The sequence below is a fragment of the Ambystoma mexicanum genome, chromosome 4p (genome assembly GCF_040938575.1).
Source record: "Ambystoma mexicanum isolate Mex_15411 chromosome 4p, UKY_AmexF1_1, whole genome shotgun sequence".
In the NCBI taxonomy this organism is placed as follows: Eukaryota; Metazoa; Chordata; class Amphibia; order Caudata; family Ambystomatidae; genus Ambystoma; species Ambystoma mexicanum.
The window spans coordinates 901,778,554-901,796,642 of NC_090927.1; the positions used below are offsets into that span (position 1 = coordinate 901,778,554).

Consider the following 18,089-nt stretch of genomic DNA (forward strand, 5'->3'; position numbering starts at 1 on the left):
TCCCCCCTCGCCGAGTTTCTGGTTGGTGGCAGTGGATACCATGGAAATATTCCACCGGAATATTTCCCAATGGGATTTCCCATTGATTTTAATGCACCACTTTTTGGTGCAATGTTAAAGATACCGCCGGTTTATTTATTTAATATAAATTCACCGGTTGGGATTTTTTGCCAGAACTCGCCGCCAAAATGGCGTCTAGGTTCACTTCAGTAACCCTGAACCCGAGTCGAGCCTTTGTTCCACTTTTGGCGGGCTTCTGCACAGAAGCCCTCCAAAGTGGTTCCATTCTGTCTGGGTACCACAGGGGGTGTGGGAGGGGGTTTAGGCACCCTGGACTGAGTTGCCTTGCCAACTCATGTCGCACTCTGGTGTGATTGGCCCAAGTGGTGAGCCGCCCTGCTCACCACTTAGCATGTTCGAGTGACAGCTAGGCTGTATGAATGGGGGTTTGCTGCATAAAAGCAGGGTTTTTGGGACTGGCTCTTCAGAAGTCGCCACAGGACCTAAGAAGCCGAAGAGGGAGAAGCCGAGCCGACCTGCCAAGACAACACCACCGGTGGAGCCCTGCGGAACCGTCTCACCACTTTTCCCAACGACAGAGGAGATCTCCAGCCGGGAGAGTCTTCTTCCCTTGACTGGTGGGGACAACCAGTTTCTGCCTTCTTTTCGCCTCCCTGAAGCATCTCGTGGCTGCCTTGCCTGTGCCAAGCACCCCGGCAACCGGGATACCACTTTTTACCTCAACCGCGAAAGAGGGGTAACATTCTTTTAACCGGAAAACTCCACGGCTGGTTTCTTCCCTGGTAGTGCAACAACCTTCAGCTTTCCTCCACGTCGAGATCTTCTCTTCCTCTGGACGACGCCGCATCTTGCACCCACTACCAGGAACAACTGCCACCGCTGGAGGATCCTTTCCATTTTAAAGGTACCGTGTTCTGCCCGGCTTCCCTTGCCACCGATTGTACGGGGTAGATTTAGCCCTCGGCTCTCGAACCTGGGTAAGCCTGGGACACCCTAACTAAACTTTTCTAAACTTGGTAAAACCTTTCCTACTCACCTGTAAAGACTTGTGACATTGTGTGATCTTGGGCATCTTCTCGCCTGGCTTTCCCTAGAGTGGGCCTGGCAACCGAACTTCCTTGCTCCACAATAGACTGCCTTTCTAAACTTACCGTGAATCTCTGAAAAGTGTTTCACCTTGCTGTTTTCAGTACTTCTGCCTTTTCCCTCCCTTTTAACTAACTTGTTGGAGTGCCATCTAACGTTAAGCGCTCACCTCTGTTTGGAAATAAGTGGTGTTAACTTAGACTTGTCCAACAAATAACTAGGGATGTACATATAAGTAATAATGACTGTGTTTTGAGTTACTTACCTTTTCTGTGCTAGTGTAATTTATGAGTGTGTCTTTTAAATAAATAATTATATACTTTTACACCTAGCTATGGTCAGTGTTTGCTTGTACTACTGTGCCTCTGTACCTATTATGTATGCTCTATATACTGCCTAACTCTTCTTGAGGGAAGTCTGACTGCTCAGCCACAGCTACCAGGTAAATCTGGGTGGTACAGACTGCTACCAAGTGGGTTTACTGCCAAACACCTGTAGTCTTAAATCTTTTGCAGTGGTCCCAGAGGGAACTGCACAGGTTTCTGCCTAACAGCAGCATAAAAGGTTCAGCTCTCCAATGGCTAGAATCTTTACTCTCCAGCCGAAATGAAAGAACATACTTACCGCCATTTACATCTAACACCAAGAAAATTACGATGCAGCGTACCACAAGGATCTAGCCTCACCTCAATCTTCTTCAACATCTACATGTCCCCTACCTAATGAAACTTATTCAAACCCATGGACTGACCTCCTACAACTATGCAGACAATACCAAATTCATCTTCAAGATAACCTTAACCCAAGACCCAAACAACATCCTCACCTGGATGACAATCTCAAACTAAACTTGACCAAAACAGAAAAAATTATCCCCCCCCACCCCCCCAAGAGTATAATGCAACACACACAAGCCTAAGCTGGCCACCATGCCTGGGAACCCAACCGGAGGCATCTTTCATGATAAAAAGCCTGGGAATACTCATGTACAACAGACTCTCACTAGAACCACAAGTCAAAGCAATAGCAAAGAAATGCTTCTACCTTCTTTGACTAATTAGAGGGATACTCCCCTTCCTCTCCTTCCCGCATAGAACTCGCAAAACTATCTCCTTTGTATTGACGAGACTAGACCATGCAAACAGCCCCTACGTTGGAATGCCAGAGCGCCACACAAAAAAACTCCAATGCCTCCAAAATACTGCAGCAAGACTACTCCCGAGACTAAACAGAAGAGACCACATCACACCAGACCTGTGAAACCTACACTGGTTTCCAGTAAAAAAAAAAAAAAAAAAAAAAAAAAAAAAAATGCATTCACTTAAAAGTCCTCTGCATTACTCACAAATCACTTCACGGACAAAGGGCCAAATTACTCCAAGCCAAAATCAACTGCTTCCAACCAGGACAAATAAACCAAGATCAAGGAACGACGTCCAAATCGAAAAAACAAACACTACGAGAAAAGGAAATTCTGAGAAAACACATTCTCCCGTTTGATAGCCAAACTATGGAACTCGTTATCGATGGAAAGAACGACAGATGAACAATCAAATCTTCAGAAAACTACTGAAAGCCTGGCTATTCAAATCACTCAGACGGGCATTAAAACAGGCACCCCCCACAACTCATACCCAGGGCCCAAGGCAATCATGGGACAGTGTAGATCCTGGAATAGACGATAAAACAACCACACTACTAACTAATAACCACCCCTGCTCCTCTACCGCATACCTCACACGTACCACATGCCGCAAAGGGCTATCCTTACTACACAACACAGAAGTAACACATCCACCACAAGAATAAACAGCAGCAAACATCAAAATCTTGCGCACTAAAAGCACTCAGAAAGCCGACACACATGCCAGTTTCACCAGGTTCTGCAAGCTTTAACAGAAGAACACAACCTCTATCCTATCCATCTTCCCTCACTAACATACCCCACCCACTTCCTTACAGATCAACGTGAGCGCCTGGAGACTATGCAAATGGTAGCGGTGTGTGGTACAAACCACTATTGCATCAGATGGTCAGATATCAGGATACCCCGAATAGCCAGTTGGTTGGCAAACCTACAGGAATTCAATTTCAGGTTGGATTTTGTTGAAAATAGTTGCAATAATGTTGCTGATGGTCACACAAAACAATTCATTGCAAAGATGGAATGGCAGGGTGTAGTGCTAATGTGTGTGGCCAGCATGTAGGAAAAAAAATAAAAAATACAAAAAAAAATATGAGGCCAAGCATAGTGCAAGGAAAATTGAAGATATGGTTAAGTTAGAATTTGGCGTCCTCACAAGGCAGTCATGGGACAGTATTCATACCAACAAAGGAGACAAAGATTTTTGTTGAATGTGTCAGGTTGGAGGAGTGCAAACAACATGTCAGAAGGCGGCAGGCGTTGAGGAAAAATGGGTTAGCCAGGAGAGACAATGTTATGTTAGCTTGGGACACCTGACCACATTTTACCAATTCGCCTATATTCTGATTTATCTCATTTCGAGATGAGGGTGGCATTCTCATGGAAAACAATCTGTCTCTGATTAGCAAGTGTCTGTATGCAGCAGGAAGATAACATGTGTTTATGGTCACACAAACACACCTGTTTCATGCTGAACCGAAAGGAAACATTTAGAGCATGTACCCTGAAACCAGGCAGAGCCGGCCTTAGGGGGTGAGCCGGGCGACCGCCCGGGGCACCACGCACCCCAGGGCGCCATAAGCCCCCAATACGCCAGCTCGGGGGAGTCTTTCAAGGGCTCCCCTGAGCTGGCGTTGTGGGAAAAGGCCCGGGAGGCAGCATTTTGCTGCTGAAAATGCCCACCACCGCGGGTGCCTTTAACAGCAAAAAGGCACCATTGGCTCCCCACCACGCCAGCTCGGGGGAGTCTTTCAAAGGCTCCTCCGAGGTGGCAGAAGGCGTGGCAGGCGCCTCATTGTCATTGAAAGAACCCGCGGCGGCGGGCTCATTCAATGACAACGGGGTGCTAACGCGCCCTATTCACACGATTGCCTCCTCGCCGGAGCGAGGAGGTTTAGGGGAAAAAAAAGAAGAAAAAAAAAGTGGCCCCTCCTGGCCCTGCCCCCCTTCCGCCCCCTGCTAACTAGGGGCACGCAAAGGGCGAGGGGGGAGCGCCAATTCGCCCAGGGCGCTGCTGCCCTTAAGGCTGGCCCTGAAACCAGGTACCCATGTTTTGCCTATATGAAAGCAAGTGCTACGCACTCAAAGACGCACACCCATTTCTTCAAACACACAATCATTGTTCAAATATCTTCTGCTGCCAAAACCTTTCATTTAGTTCAGATAGGTACATGCTGGCAACTCCAAGCAGTAGAGAATAGCTTTGTAGAGCTTTGCAGCGTTTCCCTTATAGAGAGAACATTCTGAGCAGCAGGAAGTTCTACTAACCTATAGGACATTACCTGTACTTTAATGGTGATGTAAACTGGACATGCTACTACTGTGCAGCCTACTTCCAGACGTTCCTGAGGAGAATTAAAATGGACGGACCTTAATAAAAAAGAAATGTTAGTTTTACGGATAGCAATAAAAATAATTTGGAGGAGAAACCCGTTCTTGGCTGTACAAAGACATTGTTGTAAATGGAGAACGCTCTTTGCAAACAGTTTGAATTTTCACATGAGGTAACGCAAGTCAATGATCAATAATATATTTTACGAAATTTAAATAATTTGAACTAAAGCTGTATTTACAAATTGTTACGAAAATAATTCTAACTCAAAGCATATTTAACAATAGTTCAATCCCAAGAGGCTTGTTCAGTGACCACATCAAGTACTGGCTTCTACTCCCCACTGAAACCGAATAATGTGAAAGGTTTACGTTGGAAGACCTGTATGAATGTATTTACATCTTGCCTAATCAACTGGCAGACCTTTACAAATGTATTCACATTTTGTTTAATCAACTGAACTGAATGGTTCTTTTCATTTTTTCCCTTTTTGTTCTTGGTTTTCATTCGCAGATGTATCAAATGAAGTAAGTTTTTTGTTTTATTTGTCAATTTTATATCTTTGTTAAAAGCAATGAATTTTATGCACTTGATCAATATGCTCACCTTTGTGAAATAAATGAGCAAAACTCATGAGAAAAAAAGATGTTTTCAGTGTGCCACTATATTGCTCTATGCTTCTCATGGCTACCTTGGGTTGTTTTAAGTAAGAATAATCGGATATCCCGTATCGGATACCATGTGAATAGTTATCATAACTTTCTAAATTTAGTTTTTACAGCTTTTGAAACTTTGTTGTGTGAATATTCTACTCCCCACTGCACAGAGAATGACAACTAAACTAATGCTGGTGTATAAAGACTGCCTGACGTCACAGGAAAGAAGCATAGTGGCCTGGCAAGGACAGGCAGCGCTGTTGGGATGGAAAGGGAAATAAAAACATTCAAAAAATTCAGAGGCCACAGTTGAATTGTTGAAACATGAAAAAGATGTTATTCTGACAGTTTAAAACTGCTGCCGCGAGGTATGCTGTGAACTCTGCCTTGCGTTTCACGCCACGTCTTCCACCAGTATGTAAAACATCTGCTTTGAAAACAATGACTGCAAAATGATGGAAAATGCAAAAAACATCTTTATGATTTTTTTTTTAATCTTTGCATCACCATTACAGTAAGCAAACAGGTTATTTATACAAAATTAAACAGGCATTTGAAATGTACTATACAGTTCTCAAAATGTATTTCAAAAACAGTTATATACAGAAAAACGTGTTTTTTTTACAAAAAGAGCAACCTGTACACATATTTACACCGCGGGTTGCAAAAAGGAGCCCCTAGTGAACCCACAATTTGCAATCACGTGAGAATTCAAGGTGGAAGCAGAACAAGCAAAACGACAATATTAAAGACAACAGACACACATGAAAGAGAGGACATGAAAAAACAGGACAATGTAGAAAACCTGACAGTGTGTGGGCCCAGAGTACTGAAAATGGGGCTCACGAGGAGAGACCCGGATCAGTCCGTAGTACAAGAATGGCTCACTAGTAAATGGCCTCTTCCTGGTTATGCAATGGAAAATACATAGTGTGAGCTTATTCCCTTTACTTCAAGGCCAATCGGCATCTAGTTACAATATAAATACTATTTGATCAGAGTCTACAGTAAAAGGTTCAGGGAACCCTGGTAGTCACTGAGTTGCTAAGGATTATAGTGGGGTAGAGACCTAGCTCGATGGCTTACGGTTAGGGGGAAATGAAGCTAAGTGCACGGACATTGGATGGAGATTGAGGAGGACATAGCTGAAAACATTGGCTTTGATATGATCACGGAAACCCTGCAGACCTACGGATGCCCTGAGGAACTGGTTAACCACTGCATGATAATGAACGGTGTACGTCTTTAGGATATATCTTCCCATTTACATAGCGGGCAGAAGGGGATACATTTTCTAAATGTAACATAATACATCAAATGTATCGCATGTTATAAAAAACGAAAAGGGTCTCTCCAAAATAGGATCTATTTCAAAAGCCTAAAGCAGGAGACAGAAAACGTGTGTGGAAGAGCCCAACAAACATGGCAAGGGGAATGTCACACTGTGTACGCCAGCGGGGAATATCCGTAAATGACAAACCAAGTGTTATGCAGGTCAAGGAGCATGAACATTTTGACCTAGTTGGCTATGCCAGTGTATACGCGTCATGGTTTAAGGTGGAGCACAGAGTGGTGATTTATAAGGTAAAATTGTGACCCAACCCCCGAAGGGTCAATTTTATTTGAGAATCAAATAGACATTCTAACCCGAAACACCGCTTTGCAAATTACATCATCTTTCCGTTGTGTTGTTAGGCTCAATGCAACAACAAAAAACCCTGCTAGCCTCTGCCTTTTTGCAGTGTTTTAAGTTCCTTATCGTAAACCTCTAATGCCACAAGCATGTTGAAACGTGGGGAGCTTATATGAAGACTTTGCTGTTGACCATGATCATACACCAATTACAAACAAAAATGAGTTTGACCGAAGCATGCACAGTTAAAACAGCGACAAGCAGAAACTACACAAGTAACTGCTTAGTATGAACTGCCACTGCTCCCAAAAAAGGGTCGGTGTTCAGTAAATGTAACTGTAAAGACGAGTATATCTTACAAAAATAACAGGTTAGGAGGGACAAACAGTTCATGCACCAAGAAGAGGGTTAGTGCAAAAGTAAGGAAGCCTAATAGTACGGTGCAGCGGGGAGCGTGCACTGGCAATTCGCACGGGGCGGCTGCTCCATGAAAATAGCGGTTCCACTTTCTGGTGCGGATGTAAAACCTCGCAACTCCCACTAGCAACGCACACCAGTACATGCAATTGGTTGTCTTGCCGCTGCTGCGTTCCCTTGTACATATCTTGAGCCAGGACAGGTTTCAGAAGGAAGACTGTAAACAGTGACAATGGGGAGTGGGTTAATAAATTAAGTCACGTTTTCCAGTAGAAATGGGTTGCTTTCTAGTTACATTTTAAAACTATGATTTTTACACAGGTAAAACGCCAGTGCGTCTTAAAACGAAGGGTCAAACACCTTAAATAAACTGAAATGTCAAAAAGTGACGCAGGAAGGAACAAAGCTACACTTTACCTGGAGCACTGTGCAGATGTGGCCACTTGGTGGCAGTGCAGCGTGTGAAAACCTATGAAGTAAGGAACTCGCACTTTGCTTACAGTCGGCATTAAAATTCGTAACCCGACAGGAAGTTGTTTGAGTGGCAAATTTAAAACACATATCTAAAGGGTTATACCTCTTTTTCGGCCAAAGTTAATGGAATAACGACTGAAGGTGTGCATGCCGCCCTTAATTTAACCCCGCCACCCCCCCAGAACAAAGGTTCTAACATAAATGGTGAGAATGTGCTCTTAGGATCATCACGTTTAAAACAAGAGGAAGAAATAGAATTTGAAAGCAATTCTGAATAATATGTTTGGGCGTAATAACCCAACATTTGGATGCGTACTTTTAACAGCTGTTTATCACTAGACAGTGCGAAGTGTGCCATTTAAATACTTTTTCTAAAGGCAAGCAAACTACAATTATGCTGCCTTTTCAAAAAAATGAAATTTCGAGTAGACTATATACTATTTTACAGATCTTTTGAGTAAAGATTTCAATGTCCACAAAAAAGCTTTGTGTTCATGTTAGTATCACATGTCCTTCATAAAACAGCATTTTGATCCACACAAACCATACGCATTTTATCAGTTGTGCGAAGGCCTCTTGGGAACCATGCCATTCTGTAAGGAGGAGAGTTACATATCCCCCTCAAATCGCACCCATGCGCTTATTCAACAATTTGAAACAAAGAATATGCCCCCGTCCTTGGCTACCTGGATACCTAAGGATAAACTAACTTTATCCTTAGGTATCCAGGTTTGCCTCACACAGCAATAACGCACACCTGTTCGGTACTGATGGTTTTCACGTCAAAACTAACATGGGCAATAGGCCGTTGTTTAGTAGGGACAAGTAGAGGACGACTGCCAAAAATGCATCTGTTAAAATGGCAGCAGCCCACTGCGCCCGAGGTCCCAGTGGCAGTGGCAGTAAAGCAGTTTAGGCAGCGCGGCAGAAAGGTGGCAGTGTCTGTTGCTGTGTTTATCGGCCAGGAACTGCTTTCAGTGTAACTACTCTCGCATGTTTGCCAATTTGAAGAGTTACCATACACCCTAAGGTGGTTTGCCTGGATCGGGAAGGCACCACAGTCCCGTGACACAAAATGATGTTGCCGTCATCCAGTGGCCAGTTGATCGGCTTCATGCTTTAGATGCCAACCTGCACCCCTCACTCAGAAACAGGCAATTGTGTGAACGAGCAGAGAAGTTGGCCGAGTTCAAGGAGCTGTGGTCTTGACCCAAAGACTTAGGTACACATCTCGTAGTGAACTAAGTGCTGTGGCTCGTGGGGGCTGCAGTCCGTGTATACACATGTGTTTTCCCGCAGACGATGGCTGCAAACAGTTGATCCACCCTCAGCTACTTGTATTTGCAGATTTTTTGAACAACTTCATTAACAGTTGGAATCTTTGGGAAACCTGCACAGAAAGAAAGTCAGTCAGATTAGATGTTCAGCATATTGGCAGAAATGTCAACCAACTAAACAAACAATTCCAAGGAACAACATGTGATGAGACTTTTGTAGAACATCAATAGCAAGATTCACCAACATTTGGAATCCAGAGGGTTTGTGTAATTTCCTCCCCATATAAGAACAAACAGATTTAAAAGTATTTAACAAGGATGAATGGAGACCATGAGAGGCACTACTTTACGGCACTGGTTTTGAAAGTCATGTTCTAGAGTTAAAATCAAAGTTTTCATTTCAACAAAAAAAACATTTTAAAATAAGATGCATGACATAACAATCAAATCACAACATATATGTAATGTCTTCTACTTTCAGGTTCCAGAAGCTGATTTTGTTCAGTTCAATAGTCTGCTGCTACGGTACAATATTTACATACCTAATTTCTTGTTTAAAGAAGGGAACCTATGCAAGACCAAATTTCATTAATGTGGTCATTTATATGATTTTTCCTTTATAATTTTGTTAAACCATATAATTACTTTTTCCATTTTTTATCGGTAAGTACTTTGCTACCAATTTTGATCCATACAATTATTCTCCACCTCATGATGCATGCAGTAAGGGCATTATTAATAACACCCTCTGGACAGAAACAAGAGATCACAGACAAGCACATGATGAAAAACAGTACAGATTTAAAATGTAAACTGATCTTGGGGCCAGGATGCCTGGATTAGCCAGTCCTTTAAAGAAAAGGAGGCAAGATAGCTCAGTGAGTGAAGTATTCCCCATATGGGTCCCTTCTGAGCCTGCAGCATGCACCACAGGTTTAAATCCCAACAGGGCCGAATCAGCTCTTCACCCATCAGAGGGTGATAAACAGAGTACCATTAAATTGGATAATACCTATTGTTACAGCAGTTGGAAGAGGGTGAAATCCAGCACGAAGCGCAATGTAAAAAGTGAAACAAGGCTGCCCACTGGTCCCTGCACTTTTTCTGAGCTTCATAGGCGATTACAAGGAATCAGAGCACAAGGTTAGAGCCTTTCCACCGCAACTCGGAAAGGTTAAAATATCAAGAATCCTGCACGCGGATGATATTATTCTCGTTGATCAAACCGCCATTGGTCTACAGAGATAGCTAACCAACTTCGCCGAATACATCTCAGAAAACTGCCTCGAAATTAATAAGTCGAAAACTAAAATTCTATCCTTTGGAAAGGTGCGTGGAAAAGGAGACCGCTTTGCCTGGTACATGGAAGGCAAACGCATCGAGAAGGTGCCCGAGTTCAAGTACCGGGGCAATATGCTTGACAGCTCGCAACATGAAAGTGCCTTGCAAAAACACCTGCTAGCAAAAACAAAGTCTGACCTCACAGGCCAAAGCCATAGACAGGAAGTACGGCCGCTTTTCCTTAGCACCTGTCATAGATTACTACAAAGCCAAGGTTGTTCCATCACTTGTTTATGGTGCTGAAGCCATGCCAGGGATACCCAAAAAGATGTGGCTCACACTAGAAAGCTACTACTGGCGGAAAGTCCTGAACCTGCCCAATTCTACGCCTAGGACCATAATAAGACGTGAATTGAGCCATCTCTCACTACAATTGGTAGTTGAAAGAAACACTATGTTGTTGTTCAGGAAACTTTTGCTGGAACATCGGCCCGAGCTACTGGTAGCAGTTACTAACGAGCTGGAGGGAGGCCGATGTACCGTCCTAAATCAATGGTCTGCAGAAGAAGAAGCCAAATTGGAACTGATCCAATGCGCCAAAAAAGAGCTATTTGAAAATCCGACAAAGAAGATTCATAAAAAAATGAACAAACTCGACTGGGCTAGCACCTGTGATCAGGCAGCAACCTACAAACTGGTTTCGCACATCCCGCATGTGAATCATAAACTCCATGTTCTTCAACCATTTGTGGCAAAATACCCTAATCGGAAGCTGAGAAGTACCCTCCTAAGAGAACGTCTAAACCTGCTACATACCAATGAAATCCTGGCTATTCGAGGTATGGCAACCTCGAATAAATGCAGATTTTGCAAAAATCCAAATGAGATTTGAAACTAGGCATCTCCTATCATGTCTAGGAGTAGAAAAAAAAATCAGGAAGCTCTACTTGAAGTCCATCCTAGCTGCAGCCCATATTTTTGATGAGGGGGTTTGTTGGTCAAGACTAATTGCGGGTGGAAAAACAACTTGGGTAACGGCCACAGCGAAAATACTGGACTTGATCCTAACAACCACTGATAAAGAAAAGTAGACAAAGGATCTGAAAATCAAAGCAACAAAATCTTTTAAAAACCCTTCGGGTTAATAAAGTATTACATTTTTTTTTTAAGTGAAATTAAAAAAGGGGCAAAAGCCCATCTGGCTGTAACAGTATATTTGCAGCTTGCACATGTTACGGTGCACATGTGCATAGGCTGCCATCTTGTGGTTGGTCTGGAATATTACAACAGGTTTACAAATGCTCTTAAGGGGGGGAGCACAATCGGAAATAGTAGGAGTAACTAGAAGTCAGTAGGACATTCATGATCCTCCATCATTGCTACCGCAAATTTTATTGTAGTTGTCATTTATATAGTGCCCTTTACCATTATTATAGCCTCAATGCGCTATTGATGGGAACGCCCTCTGGGACCGAAGTCCCAAATGTGGGAAATTACAGAGTGGGTTCAGAATGCCAGTGCGCTTTTGGCGATAATGCTTAGGACGGCTGGCCGTGCTCCGGTAAAAGCAACCCAGGGGATCAGGCATGTGAATGGGTGCTGAGAGAAGTCAGGAGAAAGAGTGAGTGCAAGAGACTCGTAATGTGTTCAGCTGGCCGGAATTTGTCATAGGTCTTCGCTGCATACTGATGGCAGAGGTGTTGAGGCGAAGTCTGGTGTAGTGTACGTAGGCGGAACTATTGTGCCCAGCGAGACCACATTTGTTGTATTTGCTGTATTCTAATGTGTGCAGGTAGTCTGGCGTGTGGCCAGTGTCCACTGGAGTGGTGGGTTTATATTTACCTAGAAACTCGGATGGAGATTAGTTGTGGATGCACCGGTTTGATCAGGTAGTGCCATTCTCTGTTGATTCCCAGTGCAATATTTTTCATGTCCCAACAATCGATCTAACTGCAACACATTTTCTACCCCTAACAATCCATCCAAGTGCGATACATTTCATATCCTCACCTATGCATCTAACAGAGCAGACCCCAACCTGGCATCAATGTTACACAATGCTTAAACATGAGGTAAGTCGGAGGTAGTTCCCAAAACCCTATCTATCTCTGTGTGGAGCAGGTAATATATCCTAGATATATTACCTATCTCTGTGTGGAGCAGGAGGCCCATCTCTGAATGTGGCCGGGTGCAGTCAGAGAGTGTAAATACGACACACTGCTTATCAACTATTCCAGCAGGGAGCAGGACCCAACAATACAGATGTTACACAATGCCTACCTCAGGGCGCAGCAGGCAGCCTATGGCTAACTAACACAAATAGGCTATGAGGCAGACAGGTATATGATATTGGGTAATAAATAAGCTTGGTGGGTTTTTACTGGAGTACAGTAATGGCTGCAATCCCTGCCCGCACCACACATCTTTACTGTCGCTGTAGGTTGTCTGCGTCAGGCGTCCTGGGCTAACACTAGCAAACACGGAGTGGAGCTGCCCTTTGTCGCCACCCATAGCCAGCTACCCTGAGAGGACAACTGCAGCGAGCAGCGACCAATCAGGGAAAGGTAAGGGAGGGAAGGAGGGGAAGGTCAGGCACAAGGGGCTGGGAAAAAGCAAAAAGGTATAAGAAAGGAGAAAAAAAGGGGTTTAAAGGCCCCGAGGAGGACCAGGGAGCTTACTTGGCAACAATATGTTCATCTAAGAGGGCCGTGAGCAAAAGCAGCAACTAGATTCGGTATTCAGAATATATTATTTACAAGTACTAAAAGTATTTTGTTTTAAAACCAAAAAGTAGAATTGTACTCCATCTATATTTAGGAACATGCTACAGCTAATTGAAAAAATAATTTCTAAGGTTTACTATCTTCATACTGCAACAGTATGCTTTAAAAGGAAACAAAACTAAATGTTACCCCCTTCTTTTTCCAAAACAATGCCAACCACTCATCAAGATAGGGTAACGTGAATCTAAAACCAAAACAAGCTTTATAATTACTGTTACAGGCAAGTAATGTTTGCCTTTTACACTGTGAAGCTCTTTTTGATTCACAAGTTGTGTATAGAATATCCAACAGTCCAGTTTAGGGAGGTGGGTGCACATTTGGCATAGAAACACATTATTTAAATGTAGTCATAGGACTCTTTTCCACCAGTGACTATTTAGCTAGTGTGTAACATACATGGATGTAATGTAGTATACATCTAGTTAAAGTATTTCAAGAAGCAGACAACCAACCTTTGAACACTATAGGACACAAAATGGACTGGGTTTTCTAATCTCCTTTGTCATGTGCAAAGAATACGAGATCCCTTCTTCACAGGGACATATTGTGAATCTTGAAAGAACACTAACATGTCAATAATCTAGTTTAAATTAAATTTAGAAATCAATATAGGAAAGCAGCATTTGTGAATTCTAAATACCACTTTATGGTTATGACCGATTACAAAAAGCTTGGCAACTGACAAGGATTGTAATTCACTGCTCCTCCTCCTAGAAGTGAAGGCTATTAGGAAGGTTACCATTATGGATATATCAAAGGGTTGAAGCATTAGCCTATGTAATACGACACTATGGTGCTATTTTTGTTACAGGCAGGCTTAGTCTTTCAATCCGCTCCATAAATGCAACAACTACGGGTAATAGTAAAATAAACAATGGTTTGCAAGGTGAATCAAATAAAACAGTTTTGTGAGAGATAACGTAGAAAGAATGCAACTGTTCACTAGATTTAAAGACACCGTTTTTATATTGGCTAACACTAAGTATTTAGTTAGAGCATCAATTATGTGAAAGAAAAGAAATCAGTAAGGCAACACTGAGGGCTTATATTCGAGCAACACCCATGTAATCAAAATGGCTTTATTTGCAGTAAGTATACTGCTAAATGTCAATCTCCTCCCTCCTCCTCCTCCTCCTCCTCACCCCCCCTCCTGTCTGTGTTGGATAGTTGTGGTCGAAATCAAGTACAGGCGACCAGACCTCTAAGAACGTATCGAGTTGATTCTCCAGCAAAGCTGTCACTTTCTCCGCGACTACTATATCCCACTCTTTAGCCCATCATATTGCTACTAGCGGGCTGTCTTCGTCTTTCCAAAATCTAGCAATTGTGATTTGGGTCGCCACCAACAGGTAGTTCAGCAGTTTGGTGGCCACACCCTATTTCGGATATATGTCCTCACTAGGAGCCCCTTATAACACTATCATCAGATCCATCAGTAGTTGGACCCCAGTTAGGTCTGAGATGGCTGCTAAGATTTTCTCCCAAAAGGTTCAAATGAATGTACACTCCCACCAAATGTGAAAATATGAGCCACTAAGGCCGAGTTTACACCAGCAAGTAGGATCAATGGATTTCTTGATTCAATGTAATATAGTAGAGGTGGGGTAGAGGGGGGTTGCCATCTGTGTGTCAACTTAAAGATACATTCTCTGTTGGTAAAACACATCAAGGATGAGTGATTTTGGGGTCCATATATCTAGCCAGGTGTGATCTTCAATGGGGTGTCCCAAGTAAGTTTCCCAGGTCATCATGTAACTAGGCCTCGTCACCAGCAGGTCTATTCTCATAATCCTATACAATTTGGAAATGCATCCCGTCCCCCATAGTAAGCTCTAGGGCATTGGGAATACACAGCGCCGCCTTTTTAACCTCAGAAAGGACAAACCCAGTGCCCAATTATTGAGTATCTGAACCTTTCACTCTCTGAATTGAGCATTTTTCCCTATAGTCAACAAAGGTGAGGGGTTTAGTTTCTTTAAATAATTGTGAAATATATAGTAGCCCCCCACCTGTGACCAACTATTAAAAACCCTTGATCAAAGCCCCGGGGGAAAGTCTGGATTATTCAGAACGGGGGGATGACGGGCCCAGGCCTGCAGTGATTCTGTTGATTCTCAATGCTATACTCCAGTAAGTCTAATGTTATTTTTGTGAACAATAGTAGTGGGGACCAATGCACTCAGGCCATGTTTGACATGTATGAGAAGGCCTGCAAGGACACCTTCGCCCTAGTCTGTTCCAGTCGAACCCATTTAGTAGAGGGGCGGAATAGGGGAGCCGGGGCGGGGGGCTGGAGGGTCTGCAGTATTCCATTTAGGATCATACGATTTCCGTAGAGCTTGCACTTTGCGGCCTGTGACCACCGGAATTCTCTGCCAAACAGAAGCACGCCCTTTTCCCTAACCAGACGCAGAATAAGATCTCTGTCCCGATACTTAAGTAGTCTAGCCAGGATGGTGCGAGGGAGGCCCCTGGCTTGGGGACAGGAGCCAGAATTCTATGAGCCCTCTCCGCAAGGAAGTGTGATGAGAACTTTGAAGGATCAAACATCGATTTCAGCAGGTTTTCGACAAAAGGTTCCATCGGTCCCTTGCATGCCGCTTCTGGAATTCCAATTATAAGGATATTGTTCCGTCTGTAGCGTGACCCCAGGTCCTCGCACTTGTTAAAGATTTTATTGACCTCCTGCTGCAACTGCTCTATGTCGCAATCGTGTTTATCGACCTTGTCCTCCGTGCCACCAATCCTTGTTTCAGCTTCAGTTATGCAGGAATTAACCTTCTCCAATTTAGATTTCAGAGAGCCAATCGTGGACACGATATTGTCAAGTTTCATGTTGACTGCCATGAATATATTCTGCATTGCCTCTAATAAATGGTCATCTCTAGAAGCACACGAGGCTGAGGCTTGGTCATCAACTGGCGTTCAGTCCACAAACCCAGTGGACTTGGCGGGGGTATTAGTGTAAGAGTCCATAGGCCTCTTTCTTGCCACCAGAACACTTCATCATCTTGCCTCTCTGTGGCGTCGGATGGGAGACACTGTGCGCATAGGGACTGTAGTGAGATCCAGGGACAGATGGAAAGAGTCCTGAAACTAGGGGGTATGATGCCACAGTTAACCACCAGCAAGAGGTCACCCTATCTGCTTCTCAAGCGTTTAGTCCACTGGAATTCAATTGGGAGAGCTGTGTAGTCCGATCTTCGTACAGAGAGGGCACCAGTCCCTTAACAAGGCTAGGTAGCAGGCTGTGTCAGCGTTGCAGCAAAATGTTCTGGGCACGCACAGACGAAGGGGTCAAGGAGGAACCCAGTCATCCCCAGGCGCCAGCCCAGATGCGTATAATATGGTGGAGTACTGGAACAATATTGTCACAGGATCAGGCATCCCAGCTGACCACGCCAGTCACAGCACAGAACTCACTAGGCTCCAATGCGGGGGCCAGTCGCACATCACAGCGTAGGTATCGATGTCAGTGCCCCACGATGTTGTAACTGCTCCACCTCCACGGGCAGCAAGTAGGGTGAGCACAGCAAGCAGCATGAGCACAGCAAGCAGCGTGACTATATTGAGCCTGCAACTGGAGGCGCAGAAGCCTGTTGTCAGGATAGACCACAATCCGCGGGCCGCAGTTATTCATAGTGGCCCTAGAAATTCAGGGTCCCATCAGGGCGGTGAGCAAAAGGTCTGTCCAGCGCAGTGCCCAGCACACGCAGCCACATCCAGGTGCCCAACAGCAGAGGCATGCCAGGATAGCAGATGCCAATGTAGGGCCGCCCGAGTTTACGTATTAACAGCCCCGCGCAGCAGACCAAAGGCCATCCGGGTCCAACAAGGATCTGGGGCACACAGCACTCACCGGGTGCCTCACCGCAGAAGGGCGGCAATCTGCTGTTGGAGGTAGGCTGAAAGACAGGCAGCTGCTACGGCGGAGACGACCTCGTCCATGTGAGCAGCAGAAGGGCCAAGGAGGCACGTGTAGTGTAGTGGCATCCTGAAGTAGGGTAGTCGAAGGCCCAGCTGTCAAAGTTTCACCTCAGTCCACAATGGGGTCGGAACAGGGCATTCCCGTCAATAATGTAGGGCCCAGCCAGGAAATAGCCACGTAGTCCAGCCACACAGGCTACAGAGTGCACCTCCGGAAGGTGTGCAAGAGGGTCACGGAAGTGGAGCAGAGAGTAAGCACTGTGGAGGATGATTTGCAACTCCAAGAATCAGGTGGCGGATTTGGTGGGGCGACCAGACATTGGAATCCAGGGCGGAGGACGCAGAGGGACAATTGTGACGGTGTAATATCAGACTGGTGGGTATCCCAGAGAGAGGAGGGACCCAGTACGGAACTCTTTGTGGAACACCTTATCTTGGGCACCCTGGGAGTAAAGCGATTGTTGAAACTTCACGTTGGAATGCGCACATAGGGTACTGGGCAGAGCCCCACCCCCTGGAGGCCCACCGAGAGTCATAGTGGCGAAAATCCTAAACTTCAGAGACAGAGATGCCATCCTGCAGGAATCCCAAACAGTAGGCTAGTATGATGTGGGGAATACAAAGTTACGTATCTTCGTGGATTTCACACTGGAGGTGCAACCTCAACATAAGACCTATGATGCAGTGAGGCTACGCCTCGGGGAACTTAATATTAAATATATGACGTTATTCCCGGCCAAATTGAAGGTGATCACGGGTGGGAAGGGAATAGTTTCTTACCTGTAACTCCATTTCTCCAGCATTGGTATCTTTCATGGATTCACATGCTTAGAATATTCCCCGTCGTCAGGCTGGGAATCCCCGGTACATTATATAGACCCTTTCCCATAGGAAAACTTTTTCGACACTTATGCGTCCTATCCACCTCGTTTTGTATCATGCGTGCCCGCGCCATCAGGACGCCATGATATAAATACAGGACCCGCCCCCGCGCTCCCTCAGATTTCAGCCCCCAAAGTAGTGGGGGAACCAGTTTGCATGGCCAGGGGAGGCAGGCG

At 44.6% G+C, this 18,089-nt stretch overlaps 1 protein-coding gene across 4 annotated transcripts in view; it reads right to left on the reverse strand.

The window, feature by feature from the left end:
- Positions 1-5,697: 5,697 nt before the first annotated feature.
- Positions 5,698-18,089, reverse strand: part of CASP8AP2 (caspase 8 associated protein 2) — a 558,668-nt gene continuing 546,276 nt past the window's right edge. For all 4 annotated transcript variants that reach the window (XM_069606478.1, XM_069606480.1, XM_069606477.1 and 1 more), the window contains one exon: positions 5,698-9,153. In XM_069606478.1, the coding sequence (XP_069462579.1) occupies positions 9,091-9,153 (63 nt within the window). In that variant the 3' untranslated portion in view covers positions 5,698-9,090. The remainder of the gene's footprint in view (positions 9,154-18,089) is intronic.